Here is a 24,752-nt window from a genome sequence, read left to right as displayed (position 1 = left end):
GTCTATACAGGCAAACTTATGCCATAAGGAAGACGCCACCAAATTATTAATGATTAAAATGCGTCCTCTGTATGACAATTTTGGAGTCAAATACTTCCATTTGTCCAGGCGTCCTTTGACTCAATTAAACCTTCCCAATGTTTATGTACTATTGTGTCATTACCTAAATAAACTAAATAAATTTTTATATAAAAATAACTTTTACACTTTTACAACTTCCTATAAGTAAAGCTTCGCTTTTACTCCAATTAATATTAGCAGAAGATAGAGCTTTAAATTTGACAAGCAATTCAGATAAAGCATTTACATCACTTTGCTTACTAATCAGAACTATGATGTCATCAGCGTATGCTGATAATAAAATGCTACCATTACAATTTGGCAAAGATATGCCATGAAGCTTAATTCTTACTTGCTGTAATAAAGGCTCTGGCCAACGAATAGAGCATACCTGAAAGCGAACAGTCCTGCCTAATACCTCTACAAGCCCCAAAAGGAGCAAATAACCCACCGTTGACCTTGAGAATACTCTGAACGTTAGAGAACTTTCTCCTGATCTATAAAACTTTGACAAAAAACAAAAGCCCCCAAATCTCTCCATAAATACACATGCTCAACACGGTCAAAAGCTTTCTCTTGATCCAATGATATTAAACCACAATCCAAATTTAACACCTTAGAGACATCAAGAAGATCTCGAATCAATGAAACATTATCAAAGATTGACCTGCCGGGGACACCGTATGTTTGGTCAGGATGTATGACCTGGTCCATAACTTCTGCCAATCGGTTAGCTCAAACTTTAGAGCAGTTTGTAGTCACTGCACAGCAAGGAGACTGGCCGCCAACACGATGTCCGTCAGATCACCCTTCTTGGGTAGGAGAGTCAAGACTGCTCTGTGGCAACTCAACGGCAGTAGCCCTCCAGCTAAACTGTCATTCAGTACCTCTAGCAAGTCTTCTCCAATCTCTGACCAAAATGACCAAAAGTCTACTGGCAGACTGTAAATCCCTGGTGCTTTTCCCAGCTTGTTACGTGAAGATGTAAACGGGATGATGACGCAACATTTATGTAAGATGTGACTGTGGAGGTGTAGACAGGAAAAACAACCACAAACAAAACGTAGTGAAGCTTACATAGTTTATTAAATCAAATGTAATATGTTCAAAAGAACGTGAAACACAAATAATAAACAAGAGAATCACCCAAATCAATGAAATAATCAAAACAAAACCCCCACTACTACTAACCCAAACCTCTAAACTACCTAACAAAGAAAAATTTAGAAAAAAACAGAGATCTTCAGCGTATACGACGCTTTAAATAAACTACGCTGAATATCAAAACCAAAATACAGTTGAGGGCGAATTCTCCCTTTAACTAACTAACACAACACAAAAACTACCTATCTAAATAAGACAACACAAACTCAAATCAATAACTGAAGACAATCAAAGACTTAATACCTGGCCGAGTAAAACACAGCGTTTGTCTCTCAACATCAGCAATCAACTCTAGCGTATGTACATATTCTCTCAGACAGGACTAGTATAAGAATTATTCCAGAAAAAAGATGTTAACTCAGAACCAAGTAGTCAAGTGTCTAACAAATAATCAGGGTACTTTACAAGACAACGGAAGGTGCCGAAAAATGAGCGAGATCTTGCGCTGATTAGCCCACACTGCCCATTCATGAAAACTGAGGCCTTTTAACATGCCAGCACGTCAGCGGATTGGTCGAACGTCACTCATTGCGTCTTAAATGATGCCATACTGAACAGCCGAGTTTCCCAATGGTCCCAAGAATAACTAATAAAACAGAAGAGAAACAAACCAAAACAATACAAAACACTGAATGTAACACAGCTCCATACCTTGGAGGGCTTTATATAGCTCCTCCATGGTCAAGGCACCTGATGCATTAACCTCCTCTGCCACTTGAGGAAGATTATCAAAGAAGTCACTGTCATTCCTATAATCTGAAACAAGTTAATTTGATATAAAGACTCATAAAAAGTGACTGCTTGCTTTCGAATGACTTTGGGATCAGTCAATAATGCTCCAGATTCGGAACGTAGAGCATAAATGACCCTTGTAATACAGTTCGTAGATGGGAAGGAAGGAGGCGGGAACCGGCGAACGTTTCAAACACATTTATTCAAAATAAATAAACAAAATGAAAGTAAAACCGCGGACAGCCCCTCATGGACGACTGCCCGCAAACACACACCAAAATAAAACGTGGGCAGCCCCTCACGGACGACTGCCCACAAACACATAAACAAAACTAAACATAAACTCCAGGCCTGGTCCTCTCTCGTCTTCCGCTGTCCTTGCTCCTCCTTATATGCTCCCGTCACATGGCCGCGAGACGAGACCGGTGTGCCACGCAGCTGGCACTCGTGAACGTTAATCACCGACCCGCTCTCGCGGTCCCTCGCCCCGCTGCCTGCCACACCACAACCCTGTTCTGTCCCCTTTTCTTCTCCAAACTAAAAAAAAAACCTTGATGGTGCATCCATCTCATTTACATTTAGAAACCGTGACCTGACCAAAGCACCCTGCGCTTTAACCCCTAACAGATCAGATAACTGAGTCTTCTTATTTTTTATGAGACCCTCCACATCACTTTGATTTCCATGCAAGTGAGCTAATTCTTGCAGTTTTAAAATATCAGTCTCTAAGGTGTTCAACATCATGGTTACTTCTCTAGTGACATTCTGAGAATATTGCTGACAAAACTGTTTTAACTGGGCTTTCCCAAAATCCCACCATTGCTGCAGTATTCTAAATGAATTCTTTGGAGTTTTAAAAACATCCCAAAAATGTTTTAAGCTTTCTTTAAACCACAAATCACTCAACAAATTGGTGTTAAAGTGCCAATATGCACTTTTTGGCTTTACAGAGTTTAAAAAAACTCTGCAATGAACCATACTGTGATCTGAGAGACATGATGGAGTAATAAAACAACTTTCAACAATGCTACAGTGATGTTTAAAAACATAAAACCTGCCCAATCTTGCTGAAGAAATCCTGCCATCACGAACATGAGTCCACGTGTATTGTCTTTGTTTTCCACCAAGCTGTCTCCAAACATCAATTAAATCATGCGTCTTTAATAACTGAACAAGACGTTGTCTTGAAGGTAAATGGGGTTCAACGTGATTTCTGTCCAAGTTGGACTCTGTGCAGTTAAAATCACAACCCAAAACTAAATACTCATCAACAGCAATGTTTTGTAACACAGAACACAAAGTATTTAAAAATAAAATCCTTTCCACAACTGAAGTTTGTATGTACACACAAATGAAAACAAAAACCACATTTTCAAAAGAGGCTCTTACTTTCAAAAGTCTACCTTTGATAACCTCTTCAACCTGATAAGAGTGTGGACTAAAACCCTTAGAAAAAAGAATAGCATCTCCGGCACTAATTGAAGTTTTATGACTTAAAACAGCAGTCCCATTCCATTCTACTGCCCAATCCGCAGCATTATTCAGATCAGTATGCGTCTCTTGTAACAGAGTGACATCAATTCTTTTCTGATGAATCACTTCAAATAATTCAGCTCTTTTGTGCATATCTCTAGCACCATTCAGATTTAGAGTAGCAACATTAACATGACACATACTTAAGGTAAAGAAATATAAAATTAACAAATCAAAAACTCTGCCCACATTCTGTTACAATAAGTAGAATGAGATTTTCTCACTGTCACCCTTACTAAGCTCAGAGTTGAGTTTCCTCACAATTTTTTTCAGCCGATAGACCTCTTTATTCATAAAGGAGCCCTCCATCATGAAGCACCTAGTTTTCTCAACAAACTGCTTCACGTCAGGAAAGTATTCATTGAAGCACACTCCTCTCTTATTTTTTGTAGCTCTTAGGAACAGTTTAATATCATCAACCTCATAATGACGTCCAGAAAAATCACTCTGAGAAAGACTAACACTTGAATCAGACGATTCACTGTCACTTTCCATTTCATCCTGATCACTTAACTCATTTTTATCTACTTTCTTTGCATATCTAGCAATTAGATCCATAATTCTTCCTCTTTAACGGGACTTTGAAATCGGTATGCCCTGTTTCCATTCGAGTGTCATCATATATGTTTCTCACAGTAGCTTGCAGGCCATTATTGAAATCATCATTGAGATTCTGACAGCGACGCCCGCACCAGCTGACTCGTTGTTTGAATTTTTTGCGGGACACGCACGGATTAAATGACCAGACTGGCCACAGTTAAAACATTTCATTTTGTCAGTCGTTACGTAAATAATGTAATCATAATCATCAGCCCGAAAATGCAGAGACACATCTACATCATCCTCGTCATTCATAATCATGTAAACGAAACAACATGTTTTAGTAAATGCGATTCACTGCGGAAAGGGATCTTTTTAATGGGCGATACCAGTTTACCATAACAAGACAAAGCTTTAGCTAATATCTCATTACTTAAGAAAGGTGGTACATTGGATAACGTGACTTTCTTTGAAGGTGTAGAAAGTGGTTAGCCTGACAAGCCAGACCCACATCCAGATGTTTGGTCTGGAAACTCACCATTGACAGCTCAATCTGAGGGGCGGATAAACGGTTGTCTTTCAAACTCCCTCTGCACGCGATAGGATAGCGCTACAACCAACCAGAGCAACGAAGGTGAAGCAGAGCTTGTTGATAGATTAAACATTCGCCGTATCCGGTCGGCTAAACTCTGAACACATCTTCCCTTTTTAAGAATGACTTCAGTGCCGTTCTTTTCTCAGAGAAAAGCTTAACTCCAAGTCTTCCAGAGTCGCGGTCAAAAATGATTCGAAAGACCGCCGCCGTTCGCCAGTTTCTGTGTTTACTAGAAGCACACAAACACAACTCGGCCGTCGTCATTATGGCCCCGCCCACCGACTCTATACACGATGTGATTGGCCCGGCAAGAGTTAGGCGAATACAGCTCAGAAGGGTATTGAGAGTTGCTAGACGACACTTGCAGCAGATTAAATTTGCTGCCGCTAGGGTGCGTCTAGATTTCTAGGCTAGAAAGTGGTAACACAGGGGTTAATAAATCATCAACAACTATCCCCGTTTCAACTAGTTCTTTGGCCTTTTCAACAGTGTTCAGAAAAACAACAGTAGTGTTATTACATATCGTGCTTTACACACACGATACTCCTCCCAACTGGACTGCCTTTTTTCCGGCTACTGCTGAGTTCCCACGGGACTTCAGCACGAGACACAGCTAGCCGCCTAAAACACTGTTTAATGTTAGATGAATTTAAACAATGGCTAAGTGGCTAAACGCATCTCGTTGTCATGTAAGGGACCTGTTCATGTTGAACAGACATTTTTATTGCATTTTGTGTCTGTTAAGAGGCACAAAGACACCCTTTACGTTTATGCCCCAAAGCTGTCGTTTTAGCTGAGGAGGGGCTCTGGGCATTAACTCTAATAGCTCCGTGTTGCAAGCACCAATCCGGTTCATTTTTTTCCTATAGACTGTACTCACAAAGATATAACGATCAAGATAAATGTAAAAATTCGCCCGAGTTGTCCTTTAAGTACTGTGCACTTACATCAAAAAATAAGTACTTACTTTGTTCAAACTGTATTGCAAAGAACTTTTGCTGATATTGAGGTGGGATACGGGTAGAGTTAGGGACAGGTGTGGTGATTATGGGTACACTGTAAAAAATTGTGCTGTAAAATAACGGTAATCTACTGGCAGCTGTGGTTGCCAGCAATGTACTGTTAATTTACAGCCCTCTACTGTTTATATACAGCCCTCTTTTTTATAGTATGTTACTCGAATAATACCATGAAAGGTAACTTTTCATTTGGAAATCCGATTGCTTCAAACAGTTCTCATTTTACAACTAGTATTTATACTGTACACTTGTTTAATTTGAGTCGTTTCACACATAGTGTAGTAGAATGAATGTGAAAGAATGAAGAAACATGACTTTAACTTTGAAACATGACTGTAAAGTTAGGGTCAGGTGTGGTGGTGTTGGTCAGTTTAAGGGTAAAGTTAGAGACAGGTGTGGTGGTGTGGGTCAGTTTAAGGGTAAGTTAGGGACAGGTGTGGTGGTGTGGGTCAGTTTAAGGGTAGAGATAGGGACAGGTGTGGTGGTGTGGGTCAGTTTAAGGGTAGAGATAGGGACATGTGTGGTGGTGTGGGTCAGTTTAAGGGTAGAGATAGGGACAGGTGTGGTGGTGTTGGTCAGTTTAAGGGTAGAGATAGGGACAGGTGTGGTGGTGTTGGTCAGTTTAAGGGTAAAGTTAGGGACAGGTGTGGTGGTGTGGGCCAGTTTAAGGGTAAAGTTAGAGACAGGTGTGGTGGTGTGGGTCAGTTTAAGGGTAGAGTTAGGGACAGGTGTGGTGGTGTGGGTCAGTTTAAGGGTAGAGTTAGGGACAGGTGTGGTGGTGTGGGCCAGTTTAAGGGTAAAGTTAGGGTCAGGTGTGGTGGTGTGGGCCAGTTTAAGGGTAAAGTTAGGGTCAGGTGTGGTGGTGTGGGTCAGTTTAAGGGTAAAGTTAGAGACAGGTGTGGTGGTGTGGGTCAGTTTAAGGGTAGAGTTAGGGACAGGTGTGGTGGTGTGGGTCAGTTTAAGGGTAGAGTTAGGCACAGGTGTGGTGGTGTGGGTCAGTTTAAGGGTAAAGTTAGGGTCAGGTGTGGTGGTGTGGGTCAGTTTAAGGGTAGAGTTAGGGTCAGGTGTGGTGGTGTGGGTCAGTTTAAGGGTAGTGTAAGGGACAGGTGTGGTGGTGTGTCTCAGTTTAGAGTTAGGGACAGGTGTGGTGGTGTGGGTCCGTTTAAGGGTAGAGTTAGGGACAGGTGTGGTGGTGTGGGTCAGTTTAAGGGTAAAGTTAGGGACAGGTGTGTTGGTGTCGGTCAGTTTAAGGGTAAAGTTAGGGTCAGGTGTGGTGGTGTGGGTCAGTTTAAGGGTAGAGTTAGGGTCAGGTGTGGTGGTGTGGGTCAGTTTAAGGGTAGAGTTAGGGACAGGTGTGGTGGTGTGGGTCAGTTTAAGGGTAGAGTTAGGGTCAGGTGTGGTGGTGTGGGTCCGTTTAAGGGTAGAGTTAGGATCAGGTGTGGTGGTGTGGGTCAGTTTAAGGGTAGAGTTAGGGTCAGGTGTGGTGGTGTGGGTCAGTTTAAGGGTAGAGTTAGGGACAGGTGTGGTGGTGTGTGTCAGTTTAAGGGTAGAGTTAGGGACAGGTGTGGTGGTGTGGGTCAGTTTAAGGGTAAAGTTAGGGAGAGGTGTGGTGGTGTGGGTCAGTTTAAGGGTAGAGTTAGGGTCAGGTGTGGTGGTGTGGGTCAGTTTAAGTGTAAAGTTAGGGACAGGTGTGGTGGTGTGGGTAAGTTTAAGGGTAGAGTTAGGGACAGGTGTGGTGGTGTGGGTCAGTTTAAGGGTAGAGTTAGGGACAGGTGTGGTGGTGTGGGTCAGTTTAAGGGTAGGGTTAGGGACAGGTGTGGTGGTGTGGGTCAGTTTAAGGGTAGAGTTAGGGACAGGTGAGGTGGTGTGGGCCAGTTTAAGGGTAGAGTTAGGGACAGGTGTGGTGGTGTGGGTCAGTTTAAGGGTAGAGTTAGGGACAGGTGTGGTGGTGTGGGTCAGTTTAAGGGTAGGGTTAGGGACAGGTGTGGTGGTGTGGGTCAGTTTAAGGGTAAAGTTAGGGAAAGGTGTGGTGGTGTGGGTCAGTTTAAGGGTAAAGTTAGGGACAGGTGTGGTGGTGTGGGTCAGTTTAAGGGTAAAGTTAGGGACAGGTGTGGTGGTGTGGGTAAGTTCAAGGGTAGAGTTAGGGACAGGTGTGGTGGTGTGGGTCAGTTTAAGGGTAGAGTTAGGGACAGGTGTGGTGGTGTGGGTCAGTTTAAGGGTAAAGTTAGGGATAGGTGTAGTGGTGTGGGTCAGTTTAAGGGTAAAGTTAGGGACAGGTTTGGTGGTGTGGGTCACTTTAAGGGTAAAGTTAGGGACAGGTGTAGTGGTGTGGGTCAGTTTAAGGGTAAAGTTAGGGACAGGTGTGGTGGTGTGGGTAAGTTTAAGGGTAGAGTTAGGGACTGGTGTGGTGGTGTGGGTAAGTTTAAGGGTAGAGTTAGGGACAGGTGTGGTGGTGTGGGTGAGTTTAAGGGTAAAGTTAGGGACAGGTGTGGTGGTGTGGGTCAGTTTAAGGGTAGAGTTAGGGTCAGGTGTGGTGGTGTGGGTCAGTTTAAGGGTAGAGTTAGGGTCAGGTGTGGTGGTGTGGGTCAGTTTAAGGGTAAAGTTAGGTACAGGTGTGGTGGTGTGGGTCAGTTTAAGGGTAAAGTTAGGGACAGGTGTGGTGGTGTGGGTCAGTTTAAGGGTAAAGTTAGGTACAGGTGTGGTGGTGTGGGTCAGTTTAAGGGTAGAGTTAGGGACAGGTGTGGTGGTGTGGGTCAGTTTAAGGGTAGAGTTAGGGTCAGGTGTGGTGGTGTGGGTCAGTTTAAGGGTAAAGTTAGGGACAGGTGTGGTGGTGTGGGTCAGTTTAAGGGTAAAGTTAGGGTCAGGTGTGGTGGTGTGGGTCAGTTTAAGGGTAGATTTAGGGACAGGTGTGGTGGTGTGGGTCAGTTTAAGGGTAAAGTTAGGGACAGGTGTGGTGGTGTGGGTCAGTTTAAGGGTAGAGTTAGGGACAGGTGTGGTGGTGTGGGTCAGTTTAAGGGTAGAGTTAGGGTCAGGTGTGGTGGTGTGGGTCAGTTTAAGGGTAGAGTTAGGGTCAGGTGTGGTGGTGTGGGTCAGTTTAAGGGTAGAGTTAGGGACAGGTGTGGTGGTGTGGGTAAGTTTAAGGGTAGAGTTAGGGACAGGTGTGGTGGTGTGGGTCAGTTTAAGGGTAAAGTTAGGGACAGGTGTGGTGGTGTGGGTAAGTTTAAGGGTAGAGTTAGGGACAGGTGTGGTGGTGTGGGTCAGTTTAAGGGTAAAGTTAGGGACAGGTGTGGTGGTGTGGGTCAGTTTAAGGGTAAAGTTAGGGACAGGTGTGGTGGTGTGGGTAAGTTTAAGGGTAAAGTTAGGGACAGGTGTGGTGGTGTGGGTCAGTTTAAGGGTAGAGTTAGGGTCAGGTGTGGTGGTGTGGGTCAGTTTAAGGGTAAAGTTAGGGACAGGTGTAGTGGTGTGGGTCAGTTTAAGGGTAAAGTTAGGGACAGGTGTGGTGGTGTGGGTAAGTTTAAGGGTAAAGTTAGGGACAGGTGTGGTGGTGTGGGTAAGTTTAAGGGTAAAGTTAGGGTACCCATTACAAGAAACATTCTGCGTTTTTACATTTTCAAAAAAACAATTTAGTATGTTTATAAATACATTTACATTGTGGACACACACACACACACACACACACACACACACACACACACACACACACACACACACACACACACACACACACACACACACACACACACACACACACACACACACACACACACACACACACACACACACACACACACATATAATGGTTAGTTTCAGTGTAGACAAACACGCAAATAGCTCAAAATACAATTTTAGAAAGTGGCGTGTAACTAACTAACGAATGTTGAACATATTAATCCGGATGTTGACAGCTAGCAGTTCAGCAGCAGAGGCGAAGAAGAAGAAGGGGGCGTTCAGTCTGTGAAAACAGTAATCCCCACCAGCACGATAAGTTTGATGATGTTGGCATTAACAGAGACAGTTGAGTAATCTTCCTGCAGTTATGGATGCTGCACTACAGATAATGTGAAGTTCAGGCAGTTACAGAAAACAGTAAAGATTTAAAGATATTGACAATAAGAATCCATATCAGTATCAGTTAAACACAAGAACTGTTAACGATTAGTTGGTGTCGTGTGTATCTGTTGTAGTTTATCCACGTGTGTGTTTTTGGGTGTATGTTTTTAGTTTTATATTTTACTTTTTTGTTCATGCATTTCTTGAATGATGGTTTTTAATTTTTAGTAATTCAAAGTCTCTCTCTCTCTCTCTCTCTCTCTCTCTCTCTCTCTCTCTCTCTCTCTCTCTCTCTCTCTCTCTCTCTCTCTCTCTCTCAATGCAAAGAAGGATTGAGTGTGGTTTTGGATTCCTTTCACTTTTTTGCTTAATAAGAGTTTGTGTAAAACAGCTTAAGAACAAACTCAAATTTACCTCAGAAATGACACTCAATGCTCATAAACTCATTAGTCAGATAGAAAAATAACTATAAAAGAGGCATTTTATACGCACTTACATAATTCTTATACTTTTACCTAACCTGACATCTACATAAAGAAAGGAGCTAAACATGAGATTCAACACTGCCTATATAACTGTACGTGAAGAGCTGCATTTCACCAAATGTATCCTCTCAGATGTTAATAATGAAGAAATAAAGAATAGGTGTGAGCAAAACAAATGGTTTATAGGACGTGTTAAGAGGAGGCCAAACTAAACTCAGTGGCCAAGAGATGAAAATACAATACAATTAAAATTAAAAGGAGGGCAGATTTGACAACACATGACAAAATTAAAACACACTTATTATTTTGTGGCACTTAACACTATTGGCTCTTTATTTTTCCCCTAGAGGAGCCGATGCTCCTTAATCAGTGTTTTAGTCTGGAGCCCTGATCAGTTCAGATAAAGATTTGAACCTTTTTTTATCAATATTTTGATTCATACTTAGATAGTCTTCAGCAGTTTAATAATGATGATGGAAGGTTATGGCATAAATAAAATAATTATTTTCCTGTTTTCTATATATTTCCTGTAGATCCTCCAAAGAGCGTCTCAGTGTCTGTCAGTCCGTCTGTAATAGTGGAGGGAGATTCAGTGACTCTGAGCTGCAGCAGTGACTCAAACCCTCCTGCTGTGAACTTCAGCTGGTTTAAAGGAGGATCACTTCTGGGATCTGGCGACACCTACAGGATCACTAATATTGAGTCTGAGGCCAGTGGAAAATATAAATGCTCTGCTAGAAACAAACACGGATCTCAGATCTCTGCTCCTGTGAACGTGAATGTCATGTGTGAGTCTGCCTTTACTTTTGAGCAGTTCTGGGTGATAACTGTTTAATCATTGGTCTTATTGAATGACATTTTTATATATTTTTTTATTTTCCTGTAGATCCTCCAAAGAGCGTCTCAGTGTCCGTCAGTCCGTCTGTAATAGTGGAGGGAGATTCAGTGACTCTGAGCTGCAGCAGTGACTCAAACCCTCCTGCTGTGAACTTCAGCTGGATTAAAGGAGAACTGATTGTAGGATCTGGAGGAGTCTACAGCATCTCCAAGATCAGCTCTGATGGGAGTGGAGAATACAAGTGCAGATCCAGAAATAAATATGGAGAGAAAGACTCTGATGCTGTGAAGATTAATGTCATGTGTGAGTGAATAACCGAGTCAGTAAATCGTCTGGTTATAGTGAGTTATCCAATAATGATATTTTTGTCTCTTTCAGACGCACCAAGAGATGTTGTGGTGACCCTTAATTCCTCTGGTGTAATAGTGGAGGGAGATTCAGTGACTCTGAGCTGCAGCAGTGACTCAAACCCTCCTGCTGTGAACTTCAGCTGGTTTAAGGAGGATCAAACCTCAGCTGTTGGATCTGGACAGAGTTTCAGCATCTCCAGCTTTAACTCCAGTTTCAGTGGACGCTTCTACTGTGAGGCTCAGAATAAATATGGCTCTCAGAGATCAGCGTCTGTTTCACTCTCTGTTAAAGGTATTTCCTATAAACACACTCCTTCAGTTCAGTCCGTCTCTCATGTGAAATGATCTTCATGATCATCTTTTTTCAGGAGTTCAGAGAGCAGTTCTGCACACAGTTTATGGGCTCGTGGCGGGATTGATCTTCATCATCATCGTCATCATTATCATCATCGTGTTCATAAAGTGAGTGAAGTTTGTCTACACACTAAACAAAAATTCAATCGCACATCTAAAATAAACTGACTCTCCTTTTCTTTTTAAACACAAACATTTTGTAATAGTTTTCTCTCTGTTTTCAGGAGGAAGAAGAGGAGAGAAGGAGGAACTGAAGACGTGAATCAAAAGCAGGTGAGTCGGCAAACACACACCTCCATCTACAACTACACAGTGAGATTGTGTCGCATTGAACTTTGAAGACAATAGTGTGTGTGTTACAGGTCTGCAAAGAAACAGGCATCTTTCCAGTGAAACACATTTATTAGAAGAATGTTTTCTGAAACATGTCTCCTGAAAGAATTAAATAATTAGTGTCAATTATGAATTGAGGATCTCAGTTCACTTATTTCTCTAATCATTTCTGCACAAACTCTTTTTCTTTAAACATGTCTTATACTCACTCATTCACTTGCTCAATAAACACAAAAGAAGCCAAATGTAACTTAGTTTGTACTCTTAAACAATCATTTTGTATGTTAAACCCTTTTAGTGTGCGCACATTTTCAGTCAAAGCTTAGATTACATGCTTTGAATATGTCTAAATAATTATGTTCTCACGTGCCGCATTTCGTGACTCTTTCTGTCCTATGCACATGAACAGAAACTAATGTGTGCTTTCGTTAACTTTACTACGACTTTATGACACAATTTACACAAAATAGCGGACATTAGTGAAGTCCATGTGCTTCACTGAACTCACATTACTAGTCACTGATTCGTGTAACCATTATAGACGGTTTCAACCATAGACAGTAAAAGAAATGGACACAGCGACCCCATTGACGTCTACGGCGAAATAATGAAGTCAACCTAGGAGCTCTCACTTCCTGATGGCTGAGCGAACTGCGCAGGCTCAGACTGAGCTTGACGACGTAGATGTGACGTGAGCCTCCTGTCTGACAGCTGTGAGTCTTCTAGTAGATGTGGAAAGCGAAAGCTGAATCACGTTGTTTAAATTATTTTCTCCCGTTGCTTTTGGCTCACTATGGGCTTCTACCCATTCTTCCCCCTTGACTTTATCAGACTAGTCTCCAGGACATGTCTCCACGTCCCCCCGACTGTCTCATAGACAGTAAAAGATTGCCTGCGAGCGTCTCCTCAGGTCTATACGGTAATTTCTCAACTGTGCGACAGGGTCGCGTTGGTTATGACGCAATCGTTAGCCTATTTTTACAAAAACAGCTTCTGCGGGGCGATAGTGTAAGATACAAGGTAATGGAGCCTTTTATACATTGTCGTGTTTCTTTAGAAATATACAATGGACAAATGGAGTCTTTAAACGTCTCAGATGTAAAGTTATTCACTGTCAAAGTGACTCAAAAATGAATGGGAGTCAATGGGATGCTAACAGCAGGTGATGGCTTGGTTAGCAATGGCAGCCCCTAGGGGTGGAACGCTTTCCGAGCGCTAGATTACCCCCTTGGTTTCAACGGCAGCAACATAAACAAACGCTACTGCGCATGCGCGCTTTTGTGGCCCAAACTTAACTTCCAGTAGACATCAATAACACCAGAGGATGCGTTATCTTTCTTATGCGTTAGCATCTTTAATTTTGATTGTGCACCATTATCTTAATGTATAGATTTTTTTTTGTTTCAGCATGTTTATTATAAATAATCTCCCATTTATGTCTTTAATATAGAGTGGGAAAACGCCCCACTTAAAGGGTAGGCAAAACTGAAAATCCTGTCATTCATTACTCACCGTCACGTTGATCCCAGATTTTCCACTAGAAAAAAATGGTGCCGGTCAAAGTGACAGGCAGAGGTTTCGTTTTCCGGACATTTTGATGATATGCCGGTCAAAAACTCCTGAAAGCAGTTTATGTAACTTTAAAAAAATGACATAATCAGGCCGTATATGCAACATGTTTATTAGCCGAACTTTCAAATAGACGGAAAAAAAACATGAACGTCCGATTGGCGTCAATCAACCAATTTTTTTAACTCATAGGCGTAATTTGCGGGTGGGACATGTCCCCACCACTTTTTTTAAAACATCTTGCTTCACGGATTAACCTAACTAATACAAATAAAACATCTCTGGTTAACTAGAAGAGCATCATTTCATTCGTTTGTTAAATAAGAGGCGATCTGGCGCTCGTTGCCTCTGTTATCAGTGGAGCAGATTTCTCTCGCGGCTCCTGCAGTCTCCACACAGACGAGCGCTTTAATCTAACGCTTAACGCCGTTGCAGAGACTTCTGTTTGTTCCGGTCAGATCGCGAAACAAAATGCACAAAAACTGTTCCTGCTCTTGATGTACAACCACTGATGGTATTCGGTTTTGATGAGAGAGAAAATAGGCTACGAGGGCAGATTAGAAACGAGAACTTCTGACAAGTTTAACAGACTAGACCAGTGATTAAGCAAAGTGTGCAAATCTATTTGCCTTTATTCACGTGAAAAATCTTGGCACAACACTATTGTGTTTAGATGCAATAATTAAACGCAATTAATAAATGTAATTATAAACTCAGTATGTCTCATTTAGTTGGTAACATTTAAATTGGCCACAGTGTGAAATGACAAAATCATATAATAGAATATAACAGTATACTGATAACTGTAAGCAGGTAAGCACTACAAGATGTTTTTGAATGCATTAGAGAAAACGACAAAATTACTTATTCACAAAATGACGTGTGTGAATAAGTGCTACCTGTTTAAAATATACTTGCACCCGATCATATTCAGTAGAAGGTAAAAAAAACAAAATCCCTTAAACTTTACCATCCCGCTCATGCCCATCGCCGTGATCATCTGTATAACGCTGGTTGTTTACCGTGAGTTCTGAACATTGCACCATGTGCTTATTTAAATCTTTTCGTTTCTACACATATTAGGCTTAATATTATAAATATTATATTATAATATTATAAATATACAAAACTTAATATTAAACTAAATATAACCACCAAAATCATTTCTGACCCACTCGCATCTTTGCACTTATAGCCTATCATAATCAGATGAAATCTAAAAATAATATTATAATATTTAAACATAAATATGAAGAAAAAAACATTGTTTAATGGCTAGAACAAGTATAGTAAGCTACAGATTTATGTCATGTTTGAGCTGGATTTGAACGAACATCATTTTACCGGCGGGTTCACAGTAGCCTATATAAATGCGTGCGCACTCGCCTTTCAATTATGCAATGCGTCGGCATAACATGTTTCTTTGTTTCATAATATAAGATTAATGTTGGGAAACTTGTGTCATGTGCTCTCTGCTTGATTTTTAATATTTATATCATGTTAACCAAGAATAGTACGTCAAAATGTATTTCTACTGAGTAGTGCGCCATACTCTATCCACTAACCAGACCATAGACCGTAAAAAAATATGGACGACTCGACATCATCCGTTTCCGCTTGGCAGATTTGAAGCTTTTAGGCGGCCTGCACGGCGCGGACATCTTGGGACCGAGTCTGCGCAGTAGCGATTTCGGGACCGGAGTTGCGCAGTAGAGCGCAGCAAGTACAGCTGCGATATCAAAAGCCCGCCCACACTCTCGCAGATGCAGAACAATTAATTATGTTGGTGTGAAATAAACAGTTATGGAAATGTAGAAATTAAAGCTAAAGCTCTAATCTGCTCCCAAAAATTTCGAAAAAAGTCCGTTAGTGCCTCAGCGACAACTTCACTCAGAGAAGCCGTCAGTCTCAGCTGTCAATCATGACGTCACACCCCCGTTTTTATAGCATCAAATAACTAACTCAAAGTAAACTTATTTTAAAAACGAACACCTGAAATGAAATCATCGTGATGATAACTGCCTTCAGTGACATAAACTAACTTTGGGGAAAAAATATTGAAGTGTAATTTTATTATTTAGTTTGCCTCGAGTCCATTAGAAAACACAGAGGGGCGGCTATACTGGGACCGGTCACCGGGGGGCGATCGAGGCGCGAAAGCTTCAGTAAATGAGAGGGAGACTGCAGGCTTGAACCAGACCGATAAACAGACACAGACCGGAAGTTAACTTCGGGCCAGGCGCTTAACTGTAGCAACGTGCGTGTGTTCGATGAAACCGTCTATACAGGAAACAAATGAACTCTCTTTACAACATATTCTCCTCTCAATTCACAGTGTTAACAGTACACAGTATATCCGATTCCCTGCATTAACTCTCACGACAGTGGTTCTCCATTACACTTGTGTTACATTCACGGATAGTCAAAACACTGTTTTAATACTCAAGAAATACTCAACACATATTACAACACTACATTTTATTTATTTTAAATTAAGAGTTTGACTACATTACGGTCTCGACATTAACACTTGTCCGCAACAAGTGGATTTCTTAAAGGGACAATAATTGAAATGATTTTACTTGGCCAACAGACAAGAGACTGATTAAAACGCCAATTACAAAAAAAATAACTAATGAATCACCAGAATGTAAGAATGATTCTGCATTAATTTAGTGTAAGTGGTGATTGATAGTGGATATGGATAATGTAATGAACTGACGGGAACAACACGCTGTTGACGCTCGCGCATCTTGAGGAGAAATCAAAAGAGCGCTGCTCACACAGAGAAACTGCGGTAAACATTCAAAATGTTCAAAAAGCTTTTATATGTATAACATATGATAGAGTTAAACAACATCACAACCAAACGTGATGTTTTCCTGAACAGCATCACGTTTGAGAATGACACTGATTTCATATGACAGCTCCATAAACAGTTAATTAACAATTAGTCACTTACATTTGAGATGCGATATTGAGTGTGTTTGTTCCATTTCAGCTGCGAAAATATTTCCAAACAGCAGAACCATAACGCCCCTCACGCAGGGCGTACTTTTCATCTAACACTTGGTGGGACAATAAACATAAAATTTCTCAAGAGCAATTTTTGAAGGGGACACAAATAATACAGCCCAATTTGTACTTGTAAGGATATCTGCAACACACACACACGCACACACACACACACATGCACGCACACACACACACAAACCGTTTTGCATGCATTAATCCAATAATGTAGGCAGGTTTATAATCATATCCCAAATGTTAGGGTGTTTCGGGCACATGTGCATTTTAAGATGTTCTGAAGGCCAAAAAATTAGATAACAATAGCTTGAAAACCACGTCACTGGGCAGATTATTTGTCTTTCTTATGTCCACATCTCTCTTTTTCTCTGTTTTTTTTTTATCTTGCCCTGTTTCTTCCCCTCATAATCGTCAGTGAAGAAAGTAAACATATGGTTTACATATGAACATACTGATATTTATAAGTTTTATGAATAACTTTCTAAGACATGTTCATTTACTGTTTATTAAAGTTTTAAGTTTATTAAATTAATTCACAATAAGCTCACATTCATTACTAATCTTATGCCCAAAGTTTTTTTTTTAAATTTATTGATCTGATGAAAACGGCTTTGTTAATATTTCTTGTTCGTTAACAATTAGGCCTACTCAAACTGTTTCTAAACTTAAAAATGCATTTTTTTTTGTCCCGTTTGCGTCTGTATTGTCTATTCAAAAATACAAATCTCATAACATTATTTAATGCAGTTGTAATTTTTCCGGGTAAATTATTTAATTTTATTGGTAACAGCCCTATGGTGTCTTATTTTAATTTAATGTATAGATCAAATTTAAGAATATTATATGAAACCTGAAGCATAGCTTATTTTTAATAAGATTAGCGTGAAAATTATAAAGGTAAAATATCACAAATATGCGGATTTAAAATATGTCAAAGCTGATTGAACACTGAGAACATTGCTTCAGAATAAGTTATATTTACAACACACACACACACACACACACACACACACACACACACACACACACACACACACACACACACACACACACAAATCTAACTTTTTTCCGGACAAGCACATTTTTTACTCGGACAAGTGAATGACCGATTTGAGCATAAGCATACTTAATGTGAAGCCCTGCATTATATTTTAGATGAATGCACAATTTTTTTTTTTTCTTTTTACATGTTTACAATGTTTGGTAACTGTAAGATTACTATTGTATGTTTGACCAATACACTGTTTTGTTTCCACTGCTACACTTACATTTATTTAAAGAAGTTTGATTACAGTCTGTTTTAGATTTGAATGCACAATTGTTTTTAAAATAAGAATTCAACACTTTGCATACATCTGTTATTTTGTCTTATTGTGTTAGTAAAGTCTGGTGCCTTTAGTCTCTTCAAGGAAGGTATAAGGTGAAAGGTATACAATTTATTATAAATTCAACAATAGTATCGGATCGATATCGGGTATCGACAGATACACAAAGCCCGGGCATCGATATCGGGACTGAAAAAGTCAGATCAGTGCACCTCTAGTTTTCATGTCTAATATTACATGTTTCCACATATGAAGCGATATCAGTCTATAAATGTCTCTCCATAGACGGCTGACGCGAGTGATGATACGTACACAGCTCTGGATCCAGCGTCCAGAACATCTGCTGACATTTACAGCACAATCCCAGTCAGTAAACGTCTCAGACACTTTCTCAGTCAGATTCAGCAGATCCACACATAAACTGGCTGTTTGTTGATCCGTCTCTCACAGGGTGTTCAGTCCAGAGCTCCTGATGGCATCTACACGGCTCTTGAGCTTCAGTCCAGATCTTCTGAATATGAGACTCTAGCAGTGACTTCAGCAGATCCACATTAAACTCTCCTCACTGAATCCCTGCTGACTGATGCTCCTCAGAAACCCATCATCCACCATCACCAGCTCAACATCATCTCATTATCAATGACAGTCTGCTTTCTTAAACCGCGTATATTGCAATTCAGCTTATAAGAGGATTTTTAGAATTGTGTTTTTTTGTATTAGTCTTGCATTTCTATATTTTAGCCACAATTTCATATTTTTCATGTATGTGCTGCATATGCAAATGTATTTTAGGAGAACACTTGTGTAGTTTGAATGATTTAAATAAGATCGCAGCAGCATTTACTCAATACTTCAGTGTCGTCTTTACATTAATAGTTAAATGTACAGTATTGTTCAAAATAATAGCAGTACAATGTGACTAACCAGAATAATCAAGGTTTTTAGTATATTTTTTATTGCCACGTGGCAAACAAGTTACCAGTAGGTTCAGTAGATTGTCAGAAAACAAACGAGACCCAGCATTCATGATATGCACGCTCTTAAGGCTGTGCAATTGGGCAATTAGTTGAAAGGGGTGTGTTCAAAAAAATAGCAGTGTCTACCTTTGACTGTACAAACTCAAAACTCTTTTGTACAAACATTTTTTTTTCCTGGGATTTAGCAATCCTGTGAATCACTAAACTAATATTTAGTTGTATGACCACAGTTTTTTAAAACTGCTTGACATCTGTGTGGCATGGAGTCAACCAACTTGTGGCACCTCTCAGCTGTTATTCCACTCCATGATTCTTTAACAACATTCCACAATTCATTCACATTTCTTGGTTTTGCTTCAGAAACAGCATTTTTGATATCACCCCACAAGTTCTCAATTGGATTAAGGTCTGGAGATTGGGCTGGCCACTCCATAACATTAATTTTGTTGGTTTGGAACCAAGACTTTGCCCGTTTACTAGTGTGTTTTTGGGTCATTGTCTTGTTGAAACAACCGTTTCAAGGGCATGTCCTCTTCAGCATAGGGCAACATGACCTCTTCAAGTATTTTAACATATGCAAACTGATCCATGATCCCTGGTATGCGATAAATAGGCCCAACACCATAGTAGGAGAAACATGCCCATATCATGATGCTTGCACCTCCATGCTTCACTGTCTTCACTGTGTACTGTGGCTTGAATTCAGAGTTTGGGGGTCGTCTCACAAACTGCCTGTGGCCCTTGGACCCAAAAAGAACAATTTTACTCTCATCAGTCCACAAAATGTTCCTCCATTTCTCTTTAGGCCAGTTGATGTGTTCTTTGGCAAATTGTAACCTCTTCTGCACATGCCTTTTTTTTTAACAGAGGGACTTTGCGGGGGATTCTTGAAAATAGATTAGCTTCACACAGACGTCTTCTAACTGTCACAGTACTTACAGGTAACTCCAGACTGTCTTTGATCATCCTGGAGGTGATCATTGGCTGAGCCTTTGCCATTCTGGTTATTCTTCTATCCATTTTGATGGTTGTCTTCCGTTTTCTTCCACGTCTCTCTGGTTTTGCTCTCCATTTTAAGGCATTGGAGATCATTTTAGCTGAACAGCCTATCATTTTTTGCACCTCTTTATAGGTTTTCCCCTCTCTAATCAACTTTTTAATCAAAGTACGCTGTTCTTCTGAACAATGTCTTGAACGACCCATTTTCCTCAGCTTTCAAATGCATGTTCAACAAGTGTTGGCTTCATCCTTAAATAGGGGCCACCTGATTCACACCTGTTTCTTCACAAAATTGATGACCTCAGTGATTGAATGCCACACTGCTATTTTTTTGAACACACCCCTTTCAACTAATTCAACTAATTGCACAGCCTTAAGAGCGTGCATTTCATGAATGCTGGGTCTCATTTGTTTTCTGAGAATCTACTGAACCTACTGGTAACTTGTTTGCCACGTAGCAATACAAAAATATACGAAAAACCTTGATTATTCTGGTTAGTCACATTATACTGCTATTATTTTGAACAATACTGTATGTATGTTAATAATCCCAGCTAAGCAGTATGTTCATGTTAATCTCAGTAATCTGTGACTGATTGTGTTAAAGTCTCTGTCATGTCTGACTGCTCTGTTGACTGGATTTTCTTCTGCTGTATCTTTACTGAAGGAACATAATCATTATAGTGTTTAAAATACCAACATCTCCAATAAAAATTTCTCTTGTAGCTGCGGTGTATTTTCTCATTATAACTGACATTATTGGTAATATTTTGTGTGTGTCCAGACTGCCATCTAGAGGATATCAGTCACACTAATAAACGCCTGTAGGTTTTATATAGTATAAGTAATAAAAGGTCAGAAGTAAAGAAGTGATGAACTAGAATACTGAGATCGGACCAAATGAAAATACGCAAGCGAACCAGAATAGTGAATAATTCATATTAATAGTTATTAATTTAATACATTCTCATTGTATTATTATTCATAGTGGTAAAAATAACCAATCAAACAGGATTAAAGACTGCAGGAGTCTGAACACCAATCAGATTAACGCCTGTCGCCGTTGCTCCGCCCACAGCGCGGGAAAATCCTCAGGAATAGAAACGGAAAGAAACGGACAGAGACAAAACACTGGTTTGAAAAACAGAAGTGAGAAAATCTTCCTTGTGTTCGGTCTTCATCACACTCCAGCACAGTGTTTGCATGAGAATACCTGGACTAATCTGTCATATTATTTCCATTGTTTGTGAGTATTGAGTTCCAGTGTCTGATCGTGTTAGTTGTGTTTTATGAAAATCAGGGGAAAACTGAGTATCAAGTCACTAGGATTCATTTTCACCTGCAGTATTTTTAACTTACAGAACAAAACGACCACATTCACAACTAACATTTTGACATCATTTACTCGCCTCCAAAGGTGATGTTTCTGAAGTGGGACATGAACCTATTTTATATGAGTATGGAACCGTTAAATGTGTTTTTGCTTATTGTGTAAGATTTTCTGTCTTAAACCTCATTGTTACTGATATCATCCAATGAATTATATAATAAACAGATCAAATTAACAGATTTTACAGTTGCTCAGTTGGTTTTGAGTCCTAAATTTTCTAAAACTTAACATGGACAAAACTGAGATTATTTTCACTGGACCTTCGTCACTCACTAATAAAATTCCCACCAACTTCACCTGTGAGACTGCTGGCTCTCTTATCAAACCATCTACTACTGTTAAAAATCTTGGTGTAATTTTTGATTCCTCTCTATCTTTCCACTCTCACATTAATTCCGTCACTAAATTAGCATTCTTCCATCTGCGTCGTATCGCTCAGCTCTGTCCCTTTATCAGTATCTCTGATGCTGAAACTGTCATCCATGCGTTTGTCACATCACGTCTTGATTACTGCAATGCACTTTTCATTGGCCTACCAGCTAGCTCCATCTCTAAATTACAATATATTCAGAACTCTGCTGCCAGACTACTCACACACACCAAACGTTCTGCTCATATTTCCCCAATTCTGCATGATCTTCACTGGCTTCCTGTGTCTTACCGTATTAAATTCAAAATTCTTCTTCTCACTTTTAAGTCTCTGCACGGCCTCCCCCCTACCTCTGTCACTTGCTTCTCCCCTTCACCCCACTCGCTCTTTACGATCTGCTGACTCCAACCTTCTCGTTGTCCTTCGGCATCGCCTGGCTTCAATGGGGGGCAGATCATTCAGTGTTATTGCACCCAAATTATGGAACTCTCTACCCCGATCACTCCTTTTTGTCAACACTATCTCTGAATTAAAATCAATGTTAAAAACACACATCTTTTCAGGAAATTTGTTCACAGAAAAGTTTTGAGTAAAGATGTAATTCCTCCATTTTGAGAGGCTGCTCACTGCAGAGCCATGGGTGGAGCGAGACGTCCAGCTCCCCCTCTCTGGATGGGATTTGAATTGGTGGAGCTAGATGGTCCAACCACACCCTAACTGACCCATAACTCCACCCCCTCCACCCATAGACCCACAGAGGTGCAGCTGGAGGTCATTTGGTTCCGAAGTGAGCACCACTGGGACATTTTTGGGAGTTAATTAATAGATCTGTTAGTGATGTAGTGTTTTAAAGACCTTTAAAACTATTCTTACTGTAGCTATTGTCGGTCTGGTTTCTGAGAGCTTGTGTTGTCTGTTAGAAACTGGCACTGACCTACTTAAACACAATGTAGTTGCTTGTGGTTATGATTGTGGTACGTTTGTCACGTTGTGACACGTTATGGCACGTGTGTGTTTGGTCCATCGCTTCATGTGTTAAACACAGAGTTTGTTTGAGAAAGAGGAAGTGACACTAAGAGCTGTAAAGATTCTGCTCAGACGCTCCTGAGCCATGATGAGCATCTTTACTCTGTTCTTTCTCAAAGCAAACATCTTTCACATATTCTCTCACACAGATTTAACAACACTGAACTCCACAGAGATAAAGCTCGTCATGTGTTTGACATCTGCAGACATTAACTTTCTTCTCCAGTTGATCTTGTGTAGTTGAGATGGCGGTCACTCTTAACCAGGAAGAGCAAAGCCGACATTTTTAGCTGCACTTTATCAAGTGTGAAAACGAGGCGTTTGCTGCTTAAACTGCGGATGTGTTTCTCACTTGGCCGTCGACACTGACGCATCGACACTGCAGAGCGGTAAGACCGTTTTACCCATTATTTATAATAATTCAGTTACTCTACGAGTGATATTTGTGAAACAGTTTCAGGTGAATGTTGGTTTGATGAAGAGATTCTGACTCCAGAAGCTCAATATCTGCTGTAGATTCATGAGTAAATATTGTGTGAAGCTCTTTAGACACACGAGGCCTGACCTGAGAAACATCATCAGTTCACGTCAAGCCTTCACTGAGCCGTGAATTATTCTCAGATCATCCTCATGTGCTTCATCTGTCAGACAGAGTTTGTTTGTTGTGTGTCGATGATGCTCATAATGTCATAATTGTCAGGTTTATGATTGCAGAAGTCACTATGGTGTCGTGTCTCATGAAGTCTCTTCCTCTGATCGTAGTGATCATGACTGCGGGTGAGTCTTCAGCTTCTCTCTATACAGATATTTCAACTAAAGATGATCGAGCGACTCATAAACTGACATGATGAGTGTTTTGCTGTCAGATAACAAAAATGCTCAAAAGTGAAAATATGTTTTCTGTATATTGCTCTAAAACACATGTACGCCTCTTCATTCCTCATGTCTGTGTTTCAGGGGCTGATGGTCAGCATTGGGGAGTGAATTACAGCCCTTCATATGTTTGTGCATTAAAGGGATCATCAGTGACGATATCCTGCACTGTAACATATCCTCAGAGTTATCAGCTCAAAGAAGTTTTCTGGACCAAACCTGCTGTAGCTGTTGGAGAATTACCTAATCTGTGTTCAGGTCCAGAGAAGAGAGGAAGAGCTCAGTGTTTGAGTAAAGATAAAGATAAAGACACGTCCAGTCTCACTTTGACGGCTGTAACAGAAGCTGATAAACACGTCTACTACTGCAGATTTACTACAGACAGAGAGGATGGAAGATGGACGGGGATTCCTGGAGTTCAGCTTGACGTCACAGGTAAAACTAGTCTCACACACACACACACACACACACAGTAGTAAGCTGAAGGTTGATGATGGTGATGATGATGATGGTGGTGATGACGATGATGGTGATGACGATGATGGTGATGATGGTGATGATGATGATAGTGATGGTGATGGTGATGATGATGATGATGATGATGATGATGGTGATGATGATGGTGATGATGATGGTGGTGATGATGATGATGATGATGATGATGATGATGATGATGATGATGATGATGAAGTTGATGATGTTGATTGAAAGAACTGTATGGTAATGGGAATGGTTCAGGTAAAGTGAGAGTGTGGTGAGCAAACAGTGTCTCGGTCAGAAGACGTCAGGTAATATAGAGTGATGAATTAAGCAGGGAGAAGGCAAGGGTTGTAACAACACCAGTCACATTTATTTCAGGTTGACTTTGGTTCAATGCATTTTCTGTGTGCTGCAGAAGTGAATAAAGAAATAATACAATTAGTGACAGCGGTCAATCAACACAAATTACACAATTATACAAATGAACATAGGAAATGTGAGTTTACAAATCACAACTAAACAGACTTGAAACAATGCAAACAGACTTCCCACAAGGCTCATGGCACATGTCTGGCAAACAAAGAAATCAATCAACAGTGCACATGTTCACAGAGGGACAGTAAATCATAATGATAGATTGACTCACGTTAATTCAGAAAG

General features: G+C 40.4%; 1 protein-coding gene and 1 gene segment (V, D, J or C); both read left to right on the top strand.

Moving 5' to 3' along the window:
- The window catches only part of LOC137073758 (vascular cell adhesion protein 1-like), a 130,448-nt gene extending 111,736 nt beyond the window's left edge, over window positions 1-18,712 (top strand). The window contains exons 10-16 of the mRNA XM_067442467.1: window positions 10,712-10,966; window positions 11,065-11,319; window positions 11,395-11,658; window positions 11,735-11,828; window positions 11,945-11,993; window positions 18,263-18,343; window positions 18,428-18,712. Of these exons, the coding sequence (XP_067298568.1) occupies window positions 10,712-10,966; window positions 11,065-11,319; window positions 11,395-11,658; window positions 11,735-11,828; window positions 11,945-11,993; window positions 18,263-18,343; window positions 18,428-18,532 (1,103 nt within the window). The 3' untranslated portion in view covers window positions 18,533-18,712. The remainder of the gene's footprint in view (window positions 1-10,711; window positions 10,967-11,064; window positions 11,320-11,394; window positions 11,659-11,734; window positions 11,829-11,944; window positions 11,994-18,262; window positions 18,344-18,427) is intronic.
- A 4,749-nt stretch (window positions 18,713-23,461) lies between these two features.
- Window positions 23,462-24,370, top strand: LOC137073757 (immunoglobulin lambda variable 2-18-like). The segment is given in 3 exon segments: window positions 23,462-23,516; window positions 23,697-24,047; window positions 24,351-24,370. Coding segments are annotated over 3 exon segments (426 nt in total).
- Window positions 24,371-24,752: the final 382 nt, after the last annotated feature.

Source organism: Pseudorasbora parva, chromosome 4, assembly GCF_024679245.1.
Source record: "Pseudorasbora parva isolate DD20220531a chromosome 4, ASM2467924v1, whole genome shotgun sequence".
NCBI classification, from domain to species: domain Eukaryota; kingdom Metazoa; phylum Chordata; class Actinopteri; order Cypriniformes; family Gobionidae; genus Pseudorasbora; species Pseudorasbora parva.
The sequence above is the reverse complement of the archived record's forward strand: the minus strand, read 5'-3'. Positions and strand labels throughout refer to the sequence as shown.